We start from the raw sequence: 21,065 nt of genomic DNA, 5'->3' as shown, positions 1-21,065 counted from the left end.
GGTAGAGGTACAAGCCAATAATCTAGGTCTAAGCTTGAAAACCCATGCCAAGTAGCAAATCGGGCCAGGCCTTAGCTTGTGTCAACATGAAGGTTAGACAGGTTAGACGATTGAGCCAGAACTTATTTGATGAGTTGGGCCTAGGTACTTTTTTAGTGGGCCTAGATGGGTTAGGCCCACATCTGTAGGTAGCACTCTCTATTTCTTGAAACTGAGTGAGTGGTCATGGCAGCTTAGCACACGTGCAATTTTACGGTCACCAGAAGAAAGGGAATGACCCATGAAGGGGCAAGGTTGGGGCGACCTGGGGCGGGATCGTTAGCAGTAATCTACTGGTTGGAATCTAACATGTCCAAAGCGTAACCAGCACATTTGGAGGCCGATCAGAGCTGTTGATCTGGTGGGTTCTAGGTGAAGGGGCCGTGGCTCAAAAATCTAAAAGATCAGGTGTGTCTCATTTAATTAGTATCCTGGACGATTAACAAAAGGTTGAGAAAAAAAATGAACGGCCTCGATTCAATGGAATAAATAAACTCATCGGATGGCCAAGATGGTCAAAATCACCATCAAATATGGGCTACAGATTGTCCATGCAGTGCTCCACCAGATCAATGGTTCTGATTCTCCTATTAAAAAGACGATGACTTCCCATTTTGAAGTCCCATTCCCATCGTGCAATTAAGGTTCTGATCTTGCATGCATCCCCATAAAATGAGTGGTTTGCAGATCTTCAGAAATCATTCAGAAACTGTACACTTGACACGCAATCATTCAGAAACTGTACACTTGGAATGACATAAGTCAAGTTGAACCGTCCGATTTTCGGAAACCATATCACATAAATCGTCCTAATCAAATAACAAAGTCTGAACAATCTTAACCTCTGATTCGTGGACACTCGCTTGCCGAATTCATACTGTCAGATAATTCTCATCTCAACCGTTAACAAAAATGTCCACCAATCTGAAATTCATGAAATCAAATTAGAGTAAATTGTGGTGTATGATGCATGTTCGTTGGGCCTTACAATTTGGACGGTTTGATTAAGTTGGACATATGCCATTTATATAATCGTTTAGTACCTTGGTACCAACCATCTCACTCCGCCAGAGTATCAAAGCTTTTCAAGAAACAGAAAACGGCTAGCTAATCCGGACGCGGTTTGGCTAGGGACGTTGCCCCTAGCCAGGTGGCTAATGGTCGGTGCTCTGTGGCCCCCACAATGATGTATTTTTTTTATCCACTCCGTTTATTAATTTTTAAAGATCCTTTTATTTTGTACACAAAAAATGAGGCATACATAAAACTCATGTGGACCACACCACTGGAAAACAGTAGTGATTGAATGTCCACTATTAAAAACCTCCTAGGGCCCAATGTAATGTTTATTTGACATCCAACCTGTTGATTAGGTCGTAAATAACTGGATTTAGGGAAAAAAGAAACATCAGATTTGATCGAAAACTTTTGTGGCCGGCAAGAAGTTTTTAATGGTGAGAGTTCAATCAAAAATGTGTGGTCTACTTGAGATTTTAATCTACCTCATTGTTGGGAAAATGCCATAAAATGATCTGGAAAAATGGACGGATGGCATGGATGAAACACATACATCATGATGGGGCCCATATAGCACCGACCACAAGCCATTGGCTAGTGGCCGGGTCACTATCTAATCCGTTTCCAGCTTATCCAGTCTCTCTCTCTCTCTCTCTCTCTCTCTCAACAATAGCATCTATGCAGTCTCTCCCCATCTCCAAACCCTAGCCCTAGAAAAAAAACCGTCGAACAAATGGCAGATATCTTCTCCACATTTCTCGATCTCCGCTCCGTTAATTCATTATGTTTCCACGCCCTCTACATCCCCTGTAAGATCTCTCCGAAGTCGTACGGACCCAATCGGATATCTCCCCTCCTCCGACCGCCGACCCAAAGGAGATCCTCCGTTCATCAGATCCTTGCGAAACCCTCACTTCCATCCGACCTCCACCTCATCTCGACCATCGGTACTGTACCAAATCTCTGAATTATTGCAAATTTAACTGAATTTTAACGTAATTTACAAAAAATGATCCCGCTTAGAGGTTCTAGAAGCGATCGGATCTCCGTGTCCCGATCCGTACGATTTTGTGTGGTCGTCTGTTGCTTATTCACCCCACATTTGGTGATTTCGGCAGAGCGTCCTGATGGCAGCTTCGTGTTCCGGTTTGGAAACCCGACGGATGAGAAAGCTGGTATTGATGATGTTAAGGTTGAGATAGGCAGTGGAGTCGCGGCTTCTAATGTTGCTGATACTGTCGAGGAAGCGGAGTCGTCTGATGGAACAGTCAAAAAAGATTGTCCGAAGGAAATTGGTGAGGAATCTGCCGATGGAAACTTCGAGATGGAGATGATTGCCACCGGAATTGATGAAAATTTGAAAGAAGAGAACCGTCTGGATTTGGAGAGAATGCAGAGCACACCTTCTTTGACAGAATTCAGTAAAATTCCACAAGAAGAGGAAACTTTGGATCCTAAGAGTGACCATGAAGATGTTCGAAGTAGTGCTGATAGTATGTTGGTGGAAGCACTGAATGAAGATCAATTGGAATTGGTGGAGAAGATTCGAGAGGATCCTGCTGATGAAGCATCGGTGGATGGTAAAGGGAATGTTCTTCTTTCAGATGGTGATGGCAGTAAAATATTGGAAGCTCTAAATGATGACCCATTGGAATTAGCAGAGAAGATTGCAGATGTTACTGAAGCGTCAGTAGCATCTTCGACTGCTGCTGAGCGGGGCCCAGTGGAAAGTGTGAATGATGACATTCTAGAATTATCAGAGAAGATACAAGATGATTCTATGCTATTGGAAGTATCTGCTTCTGTAGAACCTGATCTGGTGGAAGCTGTGAGTATTGATGAATTGAAAATGGCAGAGAAGATTCAAGGTGATATTGGGGTGTTGGAAGTGTCTGCTGCTGCAGAACTTGACTCTGTGGAAACCCTGAATAATGATGTATTGGAATTTCCGGAGAAGATACAGGATGATAATCAGGATTTGGAATTGTCTATTACTGCAGAGCTCAACCTGGTGGAAGCTCAGAGCGATGGTGTGTTGGTATTGCTGGACAAGATGCATGACAATATGGAGACATCGGAAGTATCTACTTCTGCAGAGCTCGATCCTGTAGAAGCCCTGAACAATGATGTGTTGGAATTGCCAGAGAAAATTCTAGGCAGTACTATGGTATTGGAAGTATCTGCTGCTCCAGAGTTCGACGGGGTGGAAGCTCTGAGTGACAATTTAGTGGAATCGCAAGAGAAGCTGCAAGGCCATACTGAGATGCTGGAAGTATCTACTGCTGCAGAATCCAACCCAGTAGAAGCCCTGAATAATGATGTCTTTGAATTGCCAGAGAAGATTCAAGATAATACTGGGGCATTGGAAGCTTCTTCTGCTACAGAGGTCAACCTTGTGAAAGCCCCAAATGATGATATATCGGAAACAGTGGAGAAGGTTGAAGATGGAACTAAAGCTTTGGAAATGTCTGCTGCAGCAGATCCTGGCCCTGTTCGGGATGTAGAATCAGATCATGAATCTGTTGAAAGCTCAATAATGGTCCGACTTGCTTTTTCATATCTTCTTTTTTCTTTTTCTTCCCATTTCTCGTTGTGCATTTGATTATGAGTATGAAAATCTATGAGGGTCTCTCGTATATGTTCGAATAAAAGACATAAGTAAGAGAAAGTCAATTTAAACAATGACCCATTTTAAATATTTAGGGAAGTTTTGGATACAATATCAATTTGTATTGCAATTATTGGTCTAGTGAAGTAGAAATTAGCAAATCGTAATTTCCTTTCTTGCATGCATGTTGGAGATCTGTGATCCACCTGATTAGAACGCATCATGTTCTAGTTGGACTTGAAAGAAGCATCTGCTATTTGAGGAGTGCTTTGTCATTGTGAATGTTATGGGACATCATTAACTTTTGTCATTTATTTATTATTATTATTATTGTTACACACACACACACACCACCACACACTCACGCCGTAGTGGAATTTCACCACCTATGGGTACTCGAACCCTCAACCAGGTGTCATTTCTTTTTTATTAAATTGAATGTTTGCAATTCAATTCACTTGTGCATTCAAATGCAGCCTTAATTTCTATCCACCTGTAATTTACCAGTTGCTACTATGATCATTCAAAAGGGACTTGGATATGAGCCTTATGGCAAATAAATTATGTTTCCTTGCTTTTCCCTCGAGATCCCGCATTACCCAGTCTCCCTAGGGCACTATGCACTGTTTTCTTGATTATTTTTTTGTTGTTTTAGAGATGTTTTCTGCTCAAGGTCTCCCCTTTATCGATCTTCCATGCCTCATGGACGGATGTCTTAGTGGCATGAACGCGTATTTCTCTGACAAACATGGATGTAAGGTGTTAAATACCAAGACTTGACAGGAGATGAGTCTATTCTATGTTAATGATCCTGAGCCTACACACCAGTACCATCGGGTGGGTTTTGGGCATGACTAGGATCTTCGAGCAGGATGGACAGGCCCCTCATCACAAAGCTAACTTATAACTTCCAGTTTATTAATAAGTTAAAAGATGAGATATAATGCAATGCAAGTATAAATTACAGAAAATTGAAGCCAAATAAATGTACTTTAAAATCACCATCAATATATATCATAGAAATGGTATAAACATGAATCAGTTTTTTTTTTTTTTTTTTTTTTTTTTTTAAATTTCTAGTTGCCATGTGGGTGTGGGTTCCATCCTTTTGTCTGGTAGGTGAAAATATTATCCAAGGACCACATCTTGACCGACTACATTATTGGCAACAGCGCAAACCACAGAAACCCCCATGTAGCCTGAGAAAGAAGCATCAAATAATCCACGTTGAAAAACCTGAAAGGCCACGTCTCCATCAACTCTTCCAAGAACTTGGAAGGAGTAGATTTTTTATCTGGTCTGATCCGTAGCTGGCAAGCAATTTTCTGTTGGTTTACTTCCTATTATACATGAGTATGATAGGTGTTTCTAGGTGATAGAATGAACTCTGCATGACACCACTTCTTTAAGTTCACCAGCAACAGCATCAGTGCGTACTGCCTTTAATGTCACTTTTAAATAGTATATGTTTATGTGGCTGTACAATTGAAATGTTTCTCATTTATTAATTATTATTATTATTATTTTTTCTGGAGTTTGGAGTTTGTATGTTACTAGTAGTTGTACTACTTAGACATTAAGGTATAGAGGTAGGTTTCTGTGATCAACAAGTAATATGTATTCCTTTCAGGGTGTCCCAAAACGGTTACGTATCGGCCGTAACGGCCGATATATAACGGTAACGGTGGTACCCGTTATGTGATACGGGGTCGTATCGGCCGAGTCCCGTTTTTGTACACGTAACGGCCGTTACTGACCCGTAACGGCTGTTACGGGCCTTAGAAAAAAAATATAAATAAATAAATAAATAAACCTTACCTTTTTCCTTTCTTTTCCTCTTCTTCTTCTCTTTCTTCTTCTTCTTCTTCTTCTTCTTCTTCCTCTTCTCGGCCTGCTATGGCCCTGCTGCAGCTGCGGCCCTGCTGCGACTGCGACTGCGGCCTCCTCCTCCTCCTTCTTCTCTCTCTCCCCCCCTCTCTCTCTCTCTGTTCTTTCCCTCTTTCCCTCTTTTTTCTTCTCTTCTTTCCCTCTTTTTTCTTTTCGGTTTTCCTCTCTCCTTTGTTTTTTTTTTTTGCAGGCGTAAGCTGTTGTAGGTACGTGTCACGCTGAGACGAGCGCTGACACTCCTTGAGCTCCGAGTTGTACGAACGGTTCAAAGGAGATCAAAGTTTTATGGGCTCCACAGTGATGTATTTATTATATCTACACCGTTCATCTATTTTTAAATATTATTTTAGAGCATTACCTAAAAAATGAATCGTATCCAAAGATCGTGTGGACCACACCAAAAATAGCAGCGGAGATGATGATTTTCACCGTTAAACAATTCGTAGGCCCACCTTAACATTTATTTTCCATCCAATCTGTTCATAAGGTCAAAAAGACCTGAATGAAGAGGAAAAACAAATTTCATATTGATCTAAAAGTTCTGTGATTCCAAAAAAGTTTTCAATGGTAGACGTTCAATCCCCCACTGCTTTTTGCAGTGTGGTCCACTTGATAATTAGATCAGTATTATTTTTCGTGTCAAGCCTTAAGACGATCTCGTCAAATGAATGGACGGTTTAGATATAACACATTCATCATGGGTGGGACCCAAAAAACTTTGACATGTGTGCTACACTTCACAATCCGAGTCTCGCCTAATTTGAGCCCTTAAAAAATTGTACGAAAGACATATATTAACTTAAAATTTACCAATTAAATTATAAACTGCAATTGCTAACTCACAATGCCAAAATTAAGTTATTTGAATAGTTTTAATTGTTATTTTGTGTATTATTATTTTTTAAAACAGGGTCTTTTGATTTTTTTCATGATTCACTATCCAATAAATGTCCATTAATACATAAGTGGGATAATGACAATAAATTGCATGAATTTGAGGCTAATTTGGGGCATAGATTGGTCCTCCAAGTCAGCTTGAAATTGGCAACGCCATCTACCTGAATTTAATTTAATTTTTTTAAAGAACTACTGGGAGAAAGATATTAAATTGTTAAGTATATAAATTAGATATTTAGAAAATTAAATATATACATTTTGTAGTCAAATTCAGGTTACCTGGTTCAAAAATTAATCAGACAGTCCGATACAGCTTCTCACCAAAGAGTGGACCGTTACACCACCATAAACATGTTCCAATTTATAAATGAATGCATATTTGGAATGCTTAGAATATTTCGGATTTAATACATATTTTTTTATATTTTTTTGGCAAAAAAAAAAATTACGCCGTTATGGGCCGTTACGCCCCTGTATCGCCGTTACGACCCCGTATCCGTATCAGTTTTGGAGGTCACTGTTACGCCAACCGATACCGATACGGGATACCTTGATTCCTTTAAGGTAAGGTTTAGATGTCTTTTTTTCACAATGATTCTTTTCTAGATTGCAATCTGTGCTATTATCTTATTCTCTTATGGTATGCTTGTCCTATGACGTGCTTGGGGATGCTTCCCAACTATTGTAGTTGTTTTCTTCTAACTGAAAGTGTCTGTATCTGGGCCTTCAATTTATGGGTATCTACATGCTTTCTTCTTTTATAAGCCTAATCTCTATCCTAAATTCACAGTGATTTCAAAATAAATCTTCATGTGAAAATGTAATGTTCAGAGGGAAAATAATAATAATAATAATAATAATGTTATTCTAGACTTCCTTGATTTCAGGAGGAATTTAGTGATTTGCATATTTGTATTTATTTTTATTTATTTTTTTTGTAGTTAGAGGAGATGAGTTCATCTCATCTTCAGGCAGCACACACTAGAGGGGATGAAAACAATGGGAGTGTACAAGTGGCAGATTCAACACTTACACAGATTCAAGATGTGACCAGTGCTTTTGATCCTAAAGGGTATGTTTGTTTCTTCCTTTCTAATTTAAAGCGGCATTAATATGCCAAGACTGTGTGGTAATCTTAGGTTAATGTAATCACCATCTGTCTCTAGAATATTATTATCTCGTTGTAGTTAGTTCCTGTCTAACATGGTTAAACCCTAGGTAAGTTGAACTTTGGAATCACATGGATGGGATAAGTATACCTGGAACACTGTTCACTCCAGTTCACCGTATGGGATGGGTATGCCATGCGCTACTTCCTCTGGCACACAGTATGCTGGGGGTAGGATCATTCAGGTTGCTCTGGTACAGACTACTAAGATATTCTACATAGTTATATATCACAAAATGATGCTTTACTTTTATTTTTGAAGTGATTAATACGATAAGTATGGCATGTATAGTATTTAATTGTCTGCCTTGCACTGCATATGTATATTTCTATTGTCTTACTCAACAATAAGAGTATAAAACCATAATTTTGGGTCTCTCGAAATGACAATCTGGATTGCAAAATGACCCACAGCATGGATAGGGTGATGTGGCAAAAATGCAGGGGATTAGCAATCTAGATAATGTTAGGTGCGAAGCCGACGCTAATTAATTAGATAAGGCTTAGATGATGATGATGATGATGTTAGGTGTGAGAAATGCCATAATTTAAATAAACTTGTGGAATAGAATAATGTCTGAAGAAATTCTTTCTGGGGAGTAGAAACATCAAACGACAGAAGAATGTAATGTAGTTGCAGGGTATAGAGAAGGTTTAACCTGTTACAGACTTATATTGACTTGTACCGGGGTGTATGAGTTGCATGCCAAAATGAAGCTTCTATGTCTCGTATATATGAGATGGTTGGGGTCCCATTTGATGGGCATAAAACTAGAAAGCTCACTTCATTCCTTATACATCTAAAATGATACTTCAACCTCTAATAACCATGTAAAGAGTCACTTTCATAACTCCGAATAAATATATAGGGCAATTTTGATTCTCCACAAAGGTTTAAAGTCTAGCCTGGTGTAGTCAAACTGACCCAACATGACTCTGCTGATATTTGTTCATATCATCCGACTCAGTTATTGACAGGAGGGGTTTGAAAGCATGTTTACTTTATTATTAATACGTAGTACATAATAATACAATACATCAACTGCTCTTTTATCATACGTCGATGGCTTTTCTTGTGTTCTATAAATTTCTCTGTCTCTCCCTATTCTTCTATTTTTCTATGAATCCTCTCAAAGAAAACAAAGGATTGGACATGACTCGACTGAGCTTGATTTCATTGCGACTTGATCCAAATATGTCTTGGCTACTCAATTTGGTTTTGGTCACAGCCAAGTTGGTAACCAATTTTGAGTCTTAAAAACTTGTTCAATGTACTTATTGGCCAACTTTTTTTATGCACTTTTTTTAGTATATCCAATTTTCAAGTAACCAGTTCAGCATAATTTACTATTCTCTACCTTTTTATATTTTGTAAACTAACTAGTTCTTTTTCCCTGAGATTTATGGAGGAATTTTGAAATGATTTCTATTTCATTTGCTAGAAGTACAAATGTTTGTCTTGCACAATTCTCTGGCTTATTTTGTTTGGTTGTATTCAAGATACTTTGAGGATTATTTCCATCCTCATCTATTTCATCTTCTATTTAGGGAAACAGAGATATCTCTACCGAGTTCTTTCCTTTCTTCAGGGGTCGCTATATTACCACATCCTTCTAAGGTATTCCCAATTATTAACTGAAAAATTGTCCAAACCTTTTATCCTTCTTTTGTATCACTAATTAGATAAGATATTAGATGCATCCTTATTTCTATTCCATGCAAATATGCTAAAAGGAACTAAAAAATTTAAGTGCTACGGTTGTTAGACTTCAAACTGCTCCATATGAATCTTGTGACGTAGTTAGTGGTTATGGACATGATTATTGTTATTATTTGTTCTGCAACTGTTTCACAAAATCAATATTGAGGATGAACAATTTCTTGGCCTTTTTCAAGTTCTATTTTCATTATTTACAATAAATAGAATGTATATTTTTTATTCCTCCAACCCCAAATTACTTCTACAGCCCAAATTTTGCATTGTGTATTATTCTTCCATTTCTAGTGGCAAGGTGTTTCTATTCCATGCCTACTCAACAACAAAGGAATAGAGCTGATTTAAGGCCAGGTTACATGTGATAGTTTAGGGACAGATTTTGAAAGGATCTTTGATGTGATTAAAGCTTAGGTGCAGGTTTTAGGTTTGTTCAAGGTTTAGAAGATGACCTGCGGTTAAGTATAAAACTTCTGGACAGATTTTGGGTGTTGTACTTGGGGCTGGAAGAGGACAGATTTCTAGAAAGCTTTTTTAGTCTTGACAGATTACTGGGCAGATTTCTGCACAGAAAGTTTGGGTCTGTTTGACTGTAGATAGGGGCAGTTGTTGAGGGCTGTTTATATGACAATTCGGGGGCTAAGATTGGGCTGAAAATTGGCCTTGTACTTTGGACTGATAGTGGATAGGTTTGGGGAAATAGGTTTCACTGAGATTGACCAGATTTTGATACTGTTCGGGATCACTTTTGGATAGGAATAAGTTCAGATTGTGGCATCATTTAAATTTAGCAGGTGTACGGGTTGTTTGACCTGGAATCATAAAGGAGATCTTGAATCTGTTTCCAAGAAATAGATTTCCAGTGAAAGAGATTTTGTGTACCATGTTTGGGTACTGAGAAAGCAGTTATCAGGAATCCAGTTTGTGTTTGGATACCAGGGAAGAGTTGTTATGAGAGAGGCCTTTTTTCCTTCATTCTTTTTTTTTTTTTTTTTTTTTTGAAAAATTAGAAATTTATTGATAGGCACAAAAAGACAAGAAAAAGAAAGACCAAACTAACAAACAGCCAAAGAAAACAGAAAAAAGAAACTAAACCAAAAACACCAAACTGCTCCACATCAGCCCAAACCCTGAACTAAAACAAGAACTAAGGAGCCCAGTCTCTAAACATAACTAGGACTCTCGAAAACACCCCCACAGCTGAAACACTATTACGGAAGCAACAGTTATTTCTTTCTGCCCAAACAGCCCAGAGAACAACCATTAGAAGAATTATCCACTTCTTTTTACCCAAAGCTCCTCCTGAATCCCCGTGCCACCCTCAGAACATGCCATCCATAGCTTGCGGCATTACCCAAGAAATACCTGCCAACCTGAGAACACTCCACCAAATGTCTGAAGTGAAAGCGCAATGCAAGAAAAGATGATCGACAAATTCCTCCACTTGAGGACAAAGGAGACACACATTCGGAATCTGCATTCCTCCTTTCTGGAGATTGTCAACGGTTAGAATTCTATTCCTTCCCACTAGCCATCCAATGCAACAACTTTAGGCGGCACTCCATAGAACCAAACCTAGCTGGTGTGACAACATGAAGAGAAAGATGATGCAGAAAGAGACTTGTAAAAAGATCGCACCATAAACAGCGTCAAGCTTGACAGCAACCAGCATAATGAATCTTCCGAAGACAAAGAAAGAGACAGGGAAACTCCCTGCAAATGAGAGGAGAAGAGTAAGCTCCTCTAAATCTGAATCTAGAAAAATCCTATGAAAAGAAACAACCCATAAAAAAGATGGGAATCATGAAAGGGTCAAAATTTGGGAATCATAAAAGAATTCATTTCCCACCCTTTCCCTGGACCCAAACACAAATTCAACTCCTCACTAATCGAATCCATTTCCCATGGGCTGGATTTCCATGAACCAAACAACCCCTAGGGTTTTCAAAGTAGTTGGTTTAAATTGTAGAAATGGGTTTAAGGGACTGAGGTTGTAAATAAGTTGAAATAATTGGATTAGGTTAGGGTTATAAGTGGCTGCAATGGTTTAATAGCTGTATATGGGCTAGGCTTTGAAAGTTGGTGTGTTTTGAAGGCTGAAAGTTGGATTTTGGGACTGGTAGAGTTATGCAATGGGTTTAAGAACTGACAATAGGGATAGGCTGCTATTGAGAACTGGGACTGGTATGGTTCATGGTTGTGTAACTTGTGTTACGAACTTCTTGGGGCTTCCATTGGAATTTGGGTGGTATACATCCGGCTGCTATTGGGTTTCCAAAAAGTAAAATGGCTGAGGTTGTCTCTAGAAGTGGTTATTGACGTGGGAAGAAGGGGTTGGGTTTTTGGGAAAGTAATAGGGGGCAGAGGTTAGATCTGAAAGTGGTTATCGGTGTTGGAAAAAAAGGCCAGGGTTAAGGGAATTTGGGGGTTTAAAAATTTTTGGGTTTTAGAGTAAGGATTTGGGGTTGCTGAATTTGGGGGAAAACAAAACAGAAAAGGGAAGCACAATCCCAAATAGGAGCTTTCACTGCTACCGAAAAGGCCTTTTTATTTGAGTTCCTGAGATTGGACTCATTTAGTAGAATTGAGACTCTTAAAGGTCTAGAAATGAGATTCTTCTAGTTTGTTATTTCTTGTGGTGAGACTAAATATCATAATCCCTTTTATTCGTTTCTCTCTCTTCTTCTTGATGTTCTCTGCCATGCCGTGCTTCGTATACCATTCATTCATGGCGTGCTATAAAGGCTGTTATGGAGCCGTAAAGACTGTTACGTAAAGGTAACGGTGGCAACTGTTACACGTTATGGGGTCGTAATGGCCGTAATAGCTATTTATGGAAAAATTACCATTAACGGCCCGTTACGTCCCCTGTAAAGGCCATAACAACCCCGTAATGGTCTGTTATGGGGCAAATACAAGTTTTTTGGGGTTTTTTTTTTTTTCAATAAAAAAAGAGAGACCGTAACGGCCGTTATGGGGGCCGTAATAGCTGTTATGACCCGTATCGTAAAGGTAACAGTGGTGGCCGCTATGGGGGCCGTAACAGCCGTTATGACCCGTATTGTAAAGGTAACAGTGGTGGCCGTTTTGGGGGCCGTAGCAGCCATTATGACCTGTATCGTAACGGCCACCGTTACCGTTACAGAATACCTTGTTGCTTCCTGAGTGTGGCATATTGAGGACTAGAAAGAAGACTACAACCGGTCAAAGCTACCAAGTGTTGGAGAAATCATATTTGTAGCTACTTTGTCTACTTAGAATCTGGGTTTCTGTTTGCTGTTCTTTCCCATTAATTGTGGTATCAGATGAAAGGATCTAGAGGCATTGCTTAGGTCACTTTGGAACCTTGATATGCTTCAAACCTTCAATATGGACGGTCAGATAGGCCTGATCTATGCCCTTGGTTTTGCCTCATTTGCAGTATGAACTTTTAAAATGGGCCTGGTCACATGATCAATTGTATCTAGGTCTCAATTGGATTATAGGTGGCCTGGTTGCATTAAATGAATACTCAGAAACTTCATAGACGATTATTTTCGCAGAGAGATGTTCACATCTAAACATAAGAGATCTTAATTTTATTATTTCGTTGGAAAGGTCGCATACTGCAACCACATAAATTGTCAACATAAATATTATTAATGATGTTCATTCAATGTATAACACAACATATATAATCAATTATTTAATGATTTTGATGGGTTAGATTTAGTGAACATGTCCCATTCATCTTCATATAACTGAAATTGTCAAAACTTATAACTTATTATGAACATGGATTATTAATTATAACCCAGGCAAGATTACGGATTGAAAATCAGTCCCTTTAATAACACAATGGAAACTGTCCTATAAAAGTCCATTAATATGTGAACAATCCAAGCATGGTATCAATCTGGACCTTAGATCCTGTGGCATGGACCCCTTTTTTATAGTTGAATATGGACTATTGTTGTTGACCATCTACATGGAGACCACTTTTGTGGTAACAACTCACAAGCCAATTTTTTTAATAAGTGGGCCACATATAATAATGTTGAATTGGGACCATTGGTCTATTTGACCAATTATTTCATACACCTATGGCCTAAAGATGAGTGTTCCCATCTGATTTTCGGCCAAACGATATGCACAGTAGGGCATGCCTGATCAGTGGCTTGGATCTCATTCTTGAAATTGTTGGACAAGGAGTGCACTAAGCAGCACCATGATGCTAGAGGAATTACACCCTATGAGTTTAGCACCATTAAAAAAATTGGTCATACACATAGCATTGTTGTGCAACAATTCAAACCTTCGAAAAATACTGTCCCAACTGTTGATGGATCTTAACCCAAATATTAGACTGAAAGGCAACAACAACCATGTTTTCTTTTATAAATGAAGGGTTGAGATCCACTCCAAGTGGGTCCCTCAGTTTTACTATTTGGATTGAGGATATGCACGTCATATGTAATTTAGCGTGTGCAGATCAAAGTCTTGATGTGAATGTAGATCCTAACCATCCTCAGATCTGGGCCTTGTTTCATCTTATGGCCATTCGATGGTGATGGTATATGATTATCACCATCCATGAGGTGGGATTTTGCACAGGGACCACGGTCGTTCCGTCATACTAGACCTAGGCCCCATCAAACCTTCCACACTCACCTTTACAAGTCATGTGTGGCACATGTGTTAGGAATTTATAGGCTTAAGCAGGCAAGCCCATTGTCGCCATGGCCACAATTACAGGAAAAGAGAAGAGATAGTACAAGGGGCTGTAGAGCCCAAATCAGCATATACGGGCTCCCCAGAAAGATTTTCTTACCCAAGCATCCATTCATCCCACAGCAAGAACACGGATAGAATTAATCATGAACTTAGACATGGCTGACGCACAGCCCTGACACTGATACCACATGTTATCAAATTTTAGATAATTGTGCGTCAACCATGAAAAGATTTTGGGATGAAAATGTACCGGATTTTGCGATTACTGAAACTTGGGGAAGACGAACAACCAGCGTTGCTTGGATTCACCAGAGAGGATGAACGTCACTGGCAGTTTTCCGCTCCTCATCCTCCGTTCAATTGGGCTTTCTTGCTTTCAAAGATTGGTGAAGGGAGAGGGGTCCATGGTTGCTGCTTTATACGTATGTAGTCCTATCCATTGCCAGACTCATCACCAACTCCAACACCGCCACGCTTCTCTTGCAAGCGAAGAAAACCCTAGCCTGTGTCCCTTTTCAACATGTGTATTATGGTACTCTGGTGCATGAGCATGAACTATACGAACCACACTTTTGTGGGCCCCACCTGATGCCCATTGGATTGATCCAAACCGTCCATTCCATAGTTTCCACTGCTCCTATTGCTGATGCCATATGTGACCCATTATGCTAGCATTGAATCCTCAGAAACTTCTTAGCGATGATTATTTGGAGGGTGAGATGTTCACTTCTAAATGTAAGAGATCTTAAGTTTATTAATTTCATCGGAAATGTAGCATGCTGCAACCATGTAGATCATACTGCCTGCAGACCAGGTAATTAGTTTTTGGATATTTTTTCCTATCACTCTTATGCATATTTGTTCAGTAGAGAAGCCAGTATGTAAGCCACCTCTGGTATTCAATTACTTGGCTGTTTCACATGAAATGAAATACTCAGGTTAGTAATATAGAATAACAATGCCAGGCATTGACAGGTGGGGAGGATGCTTATTTTGTGGCATGTAAGAACTGGTTAGGTGTAGCTGATGGAGTTGGTCAATGGTCACTAGAAGGTAATCCTGTTATGATGACATAATGCTATATAAAAATTTCATTTTGTTTTATCATCAGGAAGCAGGCTTGCTGTTGCTTTGGCTAGCATATTTTGTGTATCTATATCATATTGGAACTCTAGATATACCCTCAAGTCTTTATTCCACATCATTATCATCATCTTCATCAACTAAGCCTTATCTCAATTAATTGGGGCCGGCAAAATGAATCTGATTCCACCATTCCACGCTATCAAGGGCCATAACTTCAGTTAGACCATGGGTCTTCCAGTCTTTTCTTGCTACCTCCGCCCACATCCTTTTGGGCATTTTAGAGCCTTCGATCTGTAACAACTCACAAGCCCACCTGATCCTGGACGGGAAATATTTTTCAAATGTACGGTATAATGAGTCATCTGTATCAACTAACTAGGCTTCCTAAAGTTTCAAAATGGTTGTGCATGTTCCTCAATTTGTGTAGACCATAGACACCTCCTGGATGTGAACTTTCACATTTAAGGGGTATTATAGAGCAATTGAGTGTAGAAGGATTGATATTCTTCTATTCAAAGTGCAAGATTCTGTCATCCTAAACCTCTGAACATCTGGAGTTTTTGGTCCCTTTTCCACTATGTGCCATGGAGAAACCCTGTTCAAAGAAAAAGTTTTTGTTGCCTATGATAATCCTATTAGGTCATTCCAGTGATCTATATGTCAGCTTCTGAGCGCAACTTGCTTGCCATTTGAGTGACACCCTACAACTTGCCCTGACTCAGTCAGAATGGTTCTGACTCGGTCGGAATAGATGGATATTTTGCGTGGGGGCTCATTTTGATCTAGACGGTGCGTAGTCAAATTGGTATTGGCTTTTTTTTTTTAATTAAAAAAAAAAAAAAAAACCATGGGAAATACTACTAAATTCAAGATGATCTGCATTGCCTTTTTCAGGGATCAATGCAGGATTGTATGCTCAAGAACTGATGGACAATTGTGCAAGGTTAGTAGCAGAATGTCAAGGAGTTCAACGAACTGAACCAGACCAAATCCTCATTCAAAGCGCTGCAGAAGCAAGTTCTCCTGGCTCATCTACAATACTGGTTGCTTATTTTGATGGCCAGGTATATTATTTTCCCAATAGATGATGCTTTCATTTAAGCCGTGCACTAATCGACAAAGTATCAGTCCGATTCTTAGGATTCCTGAATACTCCCTAGCATATCCACCCTGCTAGTAAAACATGTGCCTCAAGGAGGTTCCTACTGAATCCCAATTGTAGCCATGTCAAGGAGACTAAAGTATGGGTTAGATTACATAGCCAGTTCACCTGAAAGATATAACCGTCAGAACAATCTTCATAATTTAACTGTATTTCAGTGGATTTCTGGTATACCTCCATCAAAACTACTGTGCATCTCGAGAAGATATTCTGAACTGGTAAACTGTTTTGGACCCCTTGCCATTTGCTTGGGGTCAATATCACTTCACAGTAGTGCTGAGGCAATTGTAGGTCGTAAGGCCTCCTCTTAGACAGTAATAAGGAATTTACATAATCTCCGAAGTTTCTTGCCATTTAATATTCAGTGGTAAGCTATGGGATTTTCAACTTTCATGTTTGCATATCCTCTATTCAAAGTTTGGAAATGAAGGTGCTGATGCTGATTGATCTTGGAATGGCATGGATTCTGCAAAACGAAGTTTTACCAACCATTGTTTCCTTGTCTATGCATGGGATAATTCTGTTGTGCTAGTCCTTAACATTGACATAGTTTGCAACACATTAATTGTGCAATCGGAGTGGACTCAATGCATTGACTTATTTTCAGTTGCAGTAAATGATTTCAGAGTATGATTTAATTTCTTTTCACCGAGGTCATGGGCGAGCTACAATAGGCCAACTGGGTCTTAACTGAATTTCAAATGCCCCGTACTTTCCAAAATTTTTAGGATCCACCTCCACTTGACTTGGATGGGTTTCGAACTGATTTGATCATTTTTCTTAACTACGAGTGAGATGAACTTGGGTTCCTTGACATAGTGCTGCACCCCTCACATAGCACGTCTATGTTATCTTGATTATATCCTTTTTTATGCTGGTTTAATGCAAGGATAAACCCATTATCTTTATATCTTCATTTCCTTCTGTTTCTTGGACAATATCTTTAGTGGTAGTGCTGTTCGATTCTCAGCGTTTTTCCTTTTTTATATATAAAAGACTTGAAAGTAACACGTTTAATTAGTTTATGCTTTGAAAGCAGCTTTGTTCTTATTATGTTCTGCTTTTACTGAATGCTGGAATCTCTGCCAAATGGTGCCCAATTGGGTGCATTACTTGTGCGAAAATATCTATTTCTTTCTGCTAATCGATACTAGTCTAAAAGTTAAGGAGCCAGCTCTCACATCTCTCAACATCCAACAGTTGTGTGTGGGAATCTTAAAATATGCATTTCAAAATGGCTTCTAAAAATTCAAGTAATAAAGTGGTTACAGATCCCTCTTATGGTCTTTAGATGGTCGGAGACAATGTGCACACCAACTCTCCAAGCACCCTGGGAGCATCAAATTCATTCTCCAAAGATTCTTATCGGATGCCTGTTCCATATTGTCAATAGAGATTCAATGTTTATCAAGTTTTTTTTTTTTTTTTTTGCACACATCTGAAATTACTTTGTTCACTCTGACATTCTAACATGGGATTTGCAACAGGCTCTCCATGTTGCAAATATTGGAGATTCAGGATTCATCATTATAAGAAATAATGAAGTTTTCAAACGATCCTCCCCAATGGTTTATGAGTTCAATTTTCCCGTTCAGATTGAGAAGGGCGGCAACCCCTCGAAATTCATTGAGGTATAATAATTCAGGAGTCATGCTACGAGATCTTCCACAAGTGAGGTAGGGAGGGGGAACCTTGCAGCAGTCTTGTGTGAGATCCTTGACATTCATCAGGTGGGGCTGACTCTGAACATGGCCTGTCCAAAAATCGGGACGCTCCACTTATCAGGTGGACCACTTGTATGTGAGAAAAATGGATGGTTTGTTAAAATCGCCAAAAGTGAACAGTCCTTATTCAACGGACACATTTGACTCACCTGATGAGTGGACCTTCCTGACATGTGTGTGAGATTGGTGTGTGCTGCAGGGTCCCCTGTCCATGTCTGTCCTCCCTACTGGCATTTCCCTTATTTCAGAACCATTATGTATCCGAAGCCTTTTTCACTGTGTCACTGTGGCATAATGATTAGTGAATTTATCTATAGGCAGGAAAGATGACACTATTGGGAAACAACGCTGCTGATAACCATGTTAATGCTATTATTTATTCTCTGTTGTGTTTTCAGCGCTATAGGATCGATTTAAATGAAGGTGATGTAATTGTCACTGCAACGGATGGCCTTTTTGACAATCTATACAAGGAAGAAATAGCTTTAATTGTCTCCAGATCAGTGCGAGCTGGACTGAGACCAAAGGTCTGAACTTAGACCAGCCTTAAGCCTTCTTTCTTCTTTTTTTTCCCTCCTCCATGATGAATTTTTGCTTGAAAGTGGTCAGTTTGATTTTGTTGACTAAAATAGTTCCAAGATAATCAATATAGTCAAAATAGGTTTAAGAAAGATTGATGTTGCTTCTCGATCGCAACATGGTGGAGAAGCCTACACTAAATTTTTTGGGGAAAAGAACAAACACAAACACTGTGGGCCCCTCAGGTGAGCCCCTCTGTTCCTCAGGTGGGCCCCTCAGTGAATATGCGCTTGCCCAAAAATCAAGCCAGTCCACTCATCACTTGGCCAAGCATGTAAGTTGAATTTGGGACCATCAGCTATACTTTTTCTAAATTGCCCACTTGATCAGTGGACTCAGGACTGGCCTGAATTTTGGTCTAGGACATGCTCACCCAGAGGCCGACCTGATCTCAGACACGTGCCTCATTGGCACTTGTGGAGGGCAGCATGCTGTTGGACGTCTTCAAGAATGATTCATCTTTTTTGCATGTGAAATGAAATCTATTCAAGTCGGGTTTTTCTTTTAATAATAAGAAGAATGATGGGGAATGTGGAATCAGGAAATAGCAGAGATGATGGCAAGGAGGGCGCATCAGGTAGGGAAGTCACAGTCTGTAAGAAGTCCTTTTGCGGATGCAGCCAAAGCAGCCGGTTACACCGCATATAGTGGCGGCAAGCTGGATGATGTGACCGTTGTTGTTTCTCTTGTTCAAACCTCCAAATGCTAGTTCAAATCATCTTCCTCTTGTATTTTTGTAATATTGGCTTCAATTATTGTTATTTGTATTCCAAACGTCTCCCTCCCTCTCTCCTTCCCTCTCATCATTATCATCATCATTTTCCAAGCATGGATGTTCCTCTTATATTTAGAAGTATTTTTTTTATATACATTACAATTCCTTCGATAATTATGATTTTACCAAAGAATGCATTTATTTGTTGAAACCCCGAATGATTTTAGGCAAAGTAAAATTACCAAAATTTCGTTGCATTTTTGTTTTCTTCGAAAATGTGGTGAAGCCAATCATAAGTAGGTGACTTGATGTGTGGCATCTAACCCATCTAACAGGAGCACCCCACTATGATGATAAGAAAAACAAAAAAAAATCAGGCCGATCCAATCATCAGGTGGTTCATGCCATTTAAAAAAGAAAAAAGAAAAAGTACCCACCCAAAGACCTCCCTGTTCACATGTAGCCCACCCCATGGTTGGATTGGCCTGGTTTTTAGTTGGCCTGATCATCATGGTGGGTATACCTATTGGACTGGATGGATGTCATACAGGCACCACGTGGGCCCCACAGTGGTTGACTTAACCATTTTGTAGGAAAGAAAAAAGAGCATTAGGATTCTTGAGGAATTTTGCAGTCAAAATCCCGTAGGGTTTGTTTGATGCGGATTGGAAAAAAAAAAAAAAGAACTCTAGATATTGGTCAATATGGAAAACTGTATAAAGAATGGTATCAATTTAAGTTTTGTTTTTTCCCTGTTTTTCAAGTTAATTTCACTTTTTGGTGGAAATGACCATGGACTAGCTTTCTGTGAGGATATTTTATATATATATATATATATATATATATATATATATATATATATATATATATATATATATATAAGACGCTAATTTTCAAGTAAAAGTAGTCATTATGGTCAATTTCCAAACTCCCTTCTAAAATAATAACACAAGCACCATGTAAGTGGAAAATAATTATTTTCCTTAAGGCTACTTGCTCCCAAACAGGTAAAGGGTCGTTTGGATGCCTATAAAGTCGTTAATTTGTAATCAGATTACAAGTAATATGGTTACAGGTGTAAAGAGTTTACATGCAGTTTTGTTTGACTTTAAGCTGTAATTTGATTAGGGGAAACAATTGTCTATACTTTGACAACTTGAAATCTGTTTAGAACTTACTTGAAATTTGATTAGGGGAACTTATGTTTAGTTATTTACTCTCTACAAAGTTTAGAGTTGTAAAGCCTTAAAAAATAATTAAAGGATAGTTTTTATGTAACATGCATCATTGGGATAAGTCTAAATCAATAAAGCTCATAGTCATTTTTTACGGTAAATAAATCATTTGATGGGCTATAGAAGTGAGTCCATTAACACCCTGATCCATAGCTCAAGTGGCAGATTGAGTGAAAGATACCTCGTTTCACCACCGAGGTCTTGGTATCGATCCCTAGTTGGGGTGGCTAACAATGAAGTGTGAACTCACAGCGAGGTGTACTAACAAGCTAACCAAAAAAAAGAAAAGAAGTGGGTCCATTAATTCAAACACATCACTCAAGTTTGACAACATTCGCATATGAGAAGTTTTAACCCTAGCAATAGTAATAAAGAGAAAAATGTTTGTCTTCTTTTTCTTTTTTTTCATTTTCTTCTTTCATTTTGTGTCCTCGTGACTATGGGGAGATGATGAGAAACTCTCTTTAGTATGAAAATTTTTAAAAATGACTTTTTCTTGTGTTTCATATTACAATAAAAGT

At 39.0% G+C, this 21,065-nt stretch overlaps 1 protein-coding gene across 5 annotated transcripts; it reads left to right on the top strand.

Moving 5' to 3' along the window:
• Positions 1 to 1,698: 1,698 nt before the first annotated feature.
• Positions 1,699 to 19,520, top strand: LOC131232883 (probable protein phosphatase 2C 62). Of its 5 annotated transcripts, none has more exons than XM_058229427.1 (10): positions 1,700 to 2,003; positions 2,175 to 3,351; positions 3,571 to 3,595; positions 7,420 to 7,520; positions 9,165 to 9,234; positions 15,009 to 15,096; positions 16,024 to 16,193; positions 17,779 to 17,922; positions 18,414 to 18,542; positions 19,136 to 19,520. In XM_058229427.1, the coding sequence occupies exons 1-10, from the start codon at positions 1,790 to 1,792 to the stop codon at positions 19,301 to 19,303; spliced, it is 2,286 nt and encodes a 761-aa protein (XP_058085410.1). In that variant the 5' UTR covers positions 1,700 to 1,789; the 3' UTR covers positions 19,304 to 19,520. The 5 variants fall into 5 exon arrangements, with proteins under 5 accessions (XP_058085390.1, XP_058085382.1, XP_058085397.1 ...); XM_058229421.1 differs by having other exon boundaries at positions 7,390 to 7,520; XM_058229407.1 differs by having other exon boundaries at positions 1,699 to 2,003; positions 2,175 to 3,595.
• Positions 19,521 to 21,065: the final 1,545 nt, after the last annotated feature.

Source organism: Magnolia sinica, chromosome 2, assembly GCF_029962835.1.
Source record: "Magnolia sinica isolate HGM2019 chromosome 2, MsV1, whole genome shotgun sequence".
NCBI lineage: Eukaryota > Viridiplantae > Streptophyta > Magnoliopsida > Magnoliales > Magnoliaceae > Magnolia > Magnolia sinica.
This window is presented reverse-complemented; position numbering and strand designations above follow the sequence as displayed.

Coding starts and splice junctions, on each gene's coding strand:
- LOC131232883 (XM_058229399.1), top strand. CDS start 1,790: ATGGCAGATATCTTCTCCACATTTCTCGATCTCCGCTCCGTTAATTCA. Junction 7,521..9,164: donor AGTGCTTTTGATCCTAAAGG/GTATGTTTGTTT, acceptor TCTTCTATTTAG/GGAAACAGAGATATCTCTAC. Junction 16,194..17,778: donor TTGCTTATTTTGATGGCCAG/GTATATTATTTT, acceptor GATTTGCAACAG/GCTCTCCATGTTGCAAATAT.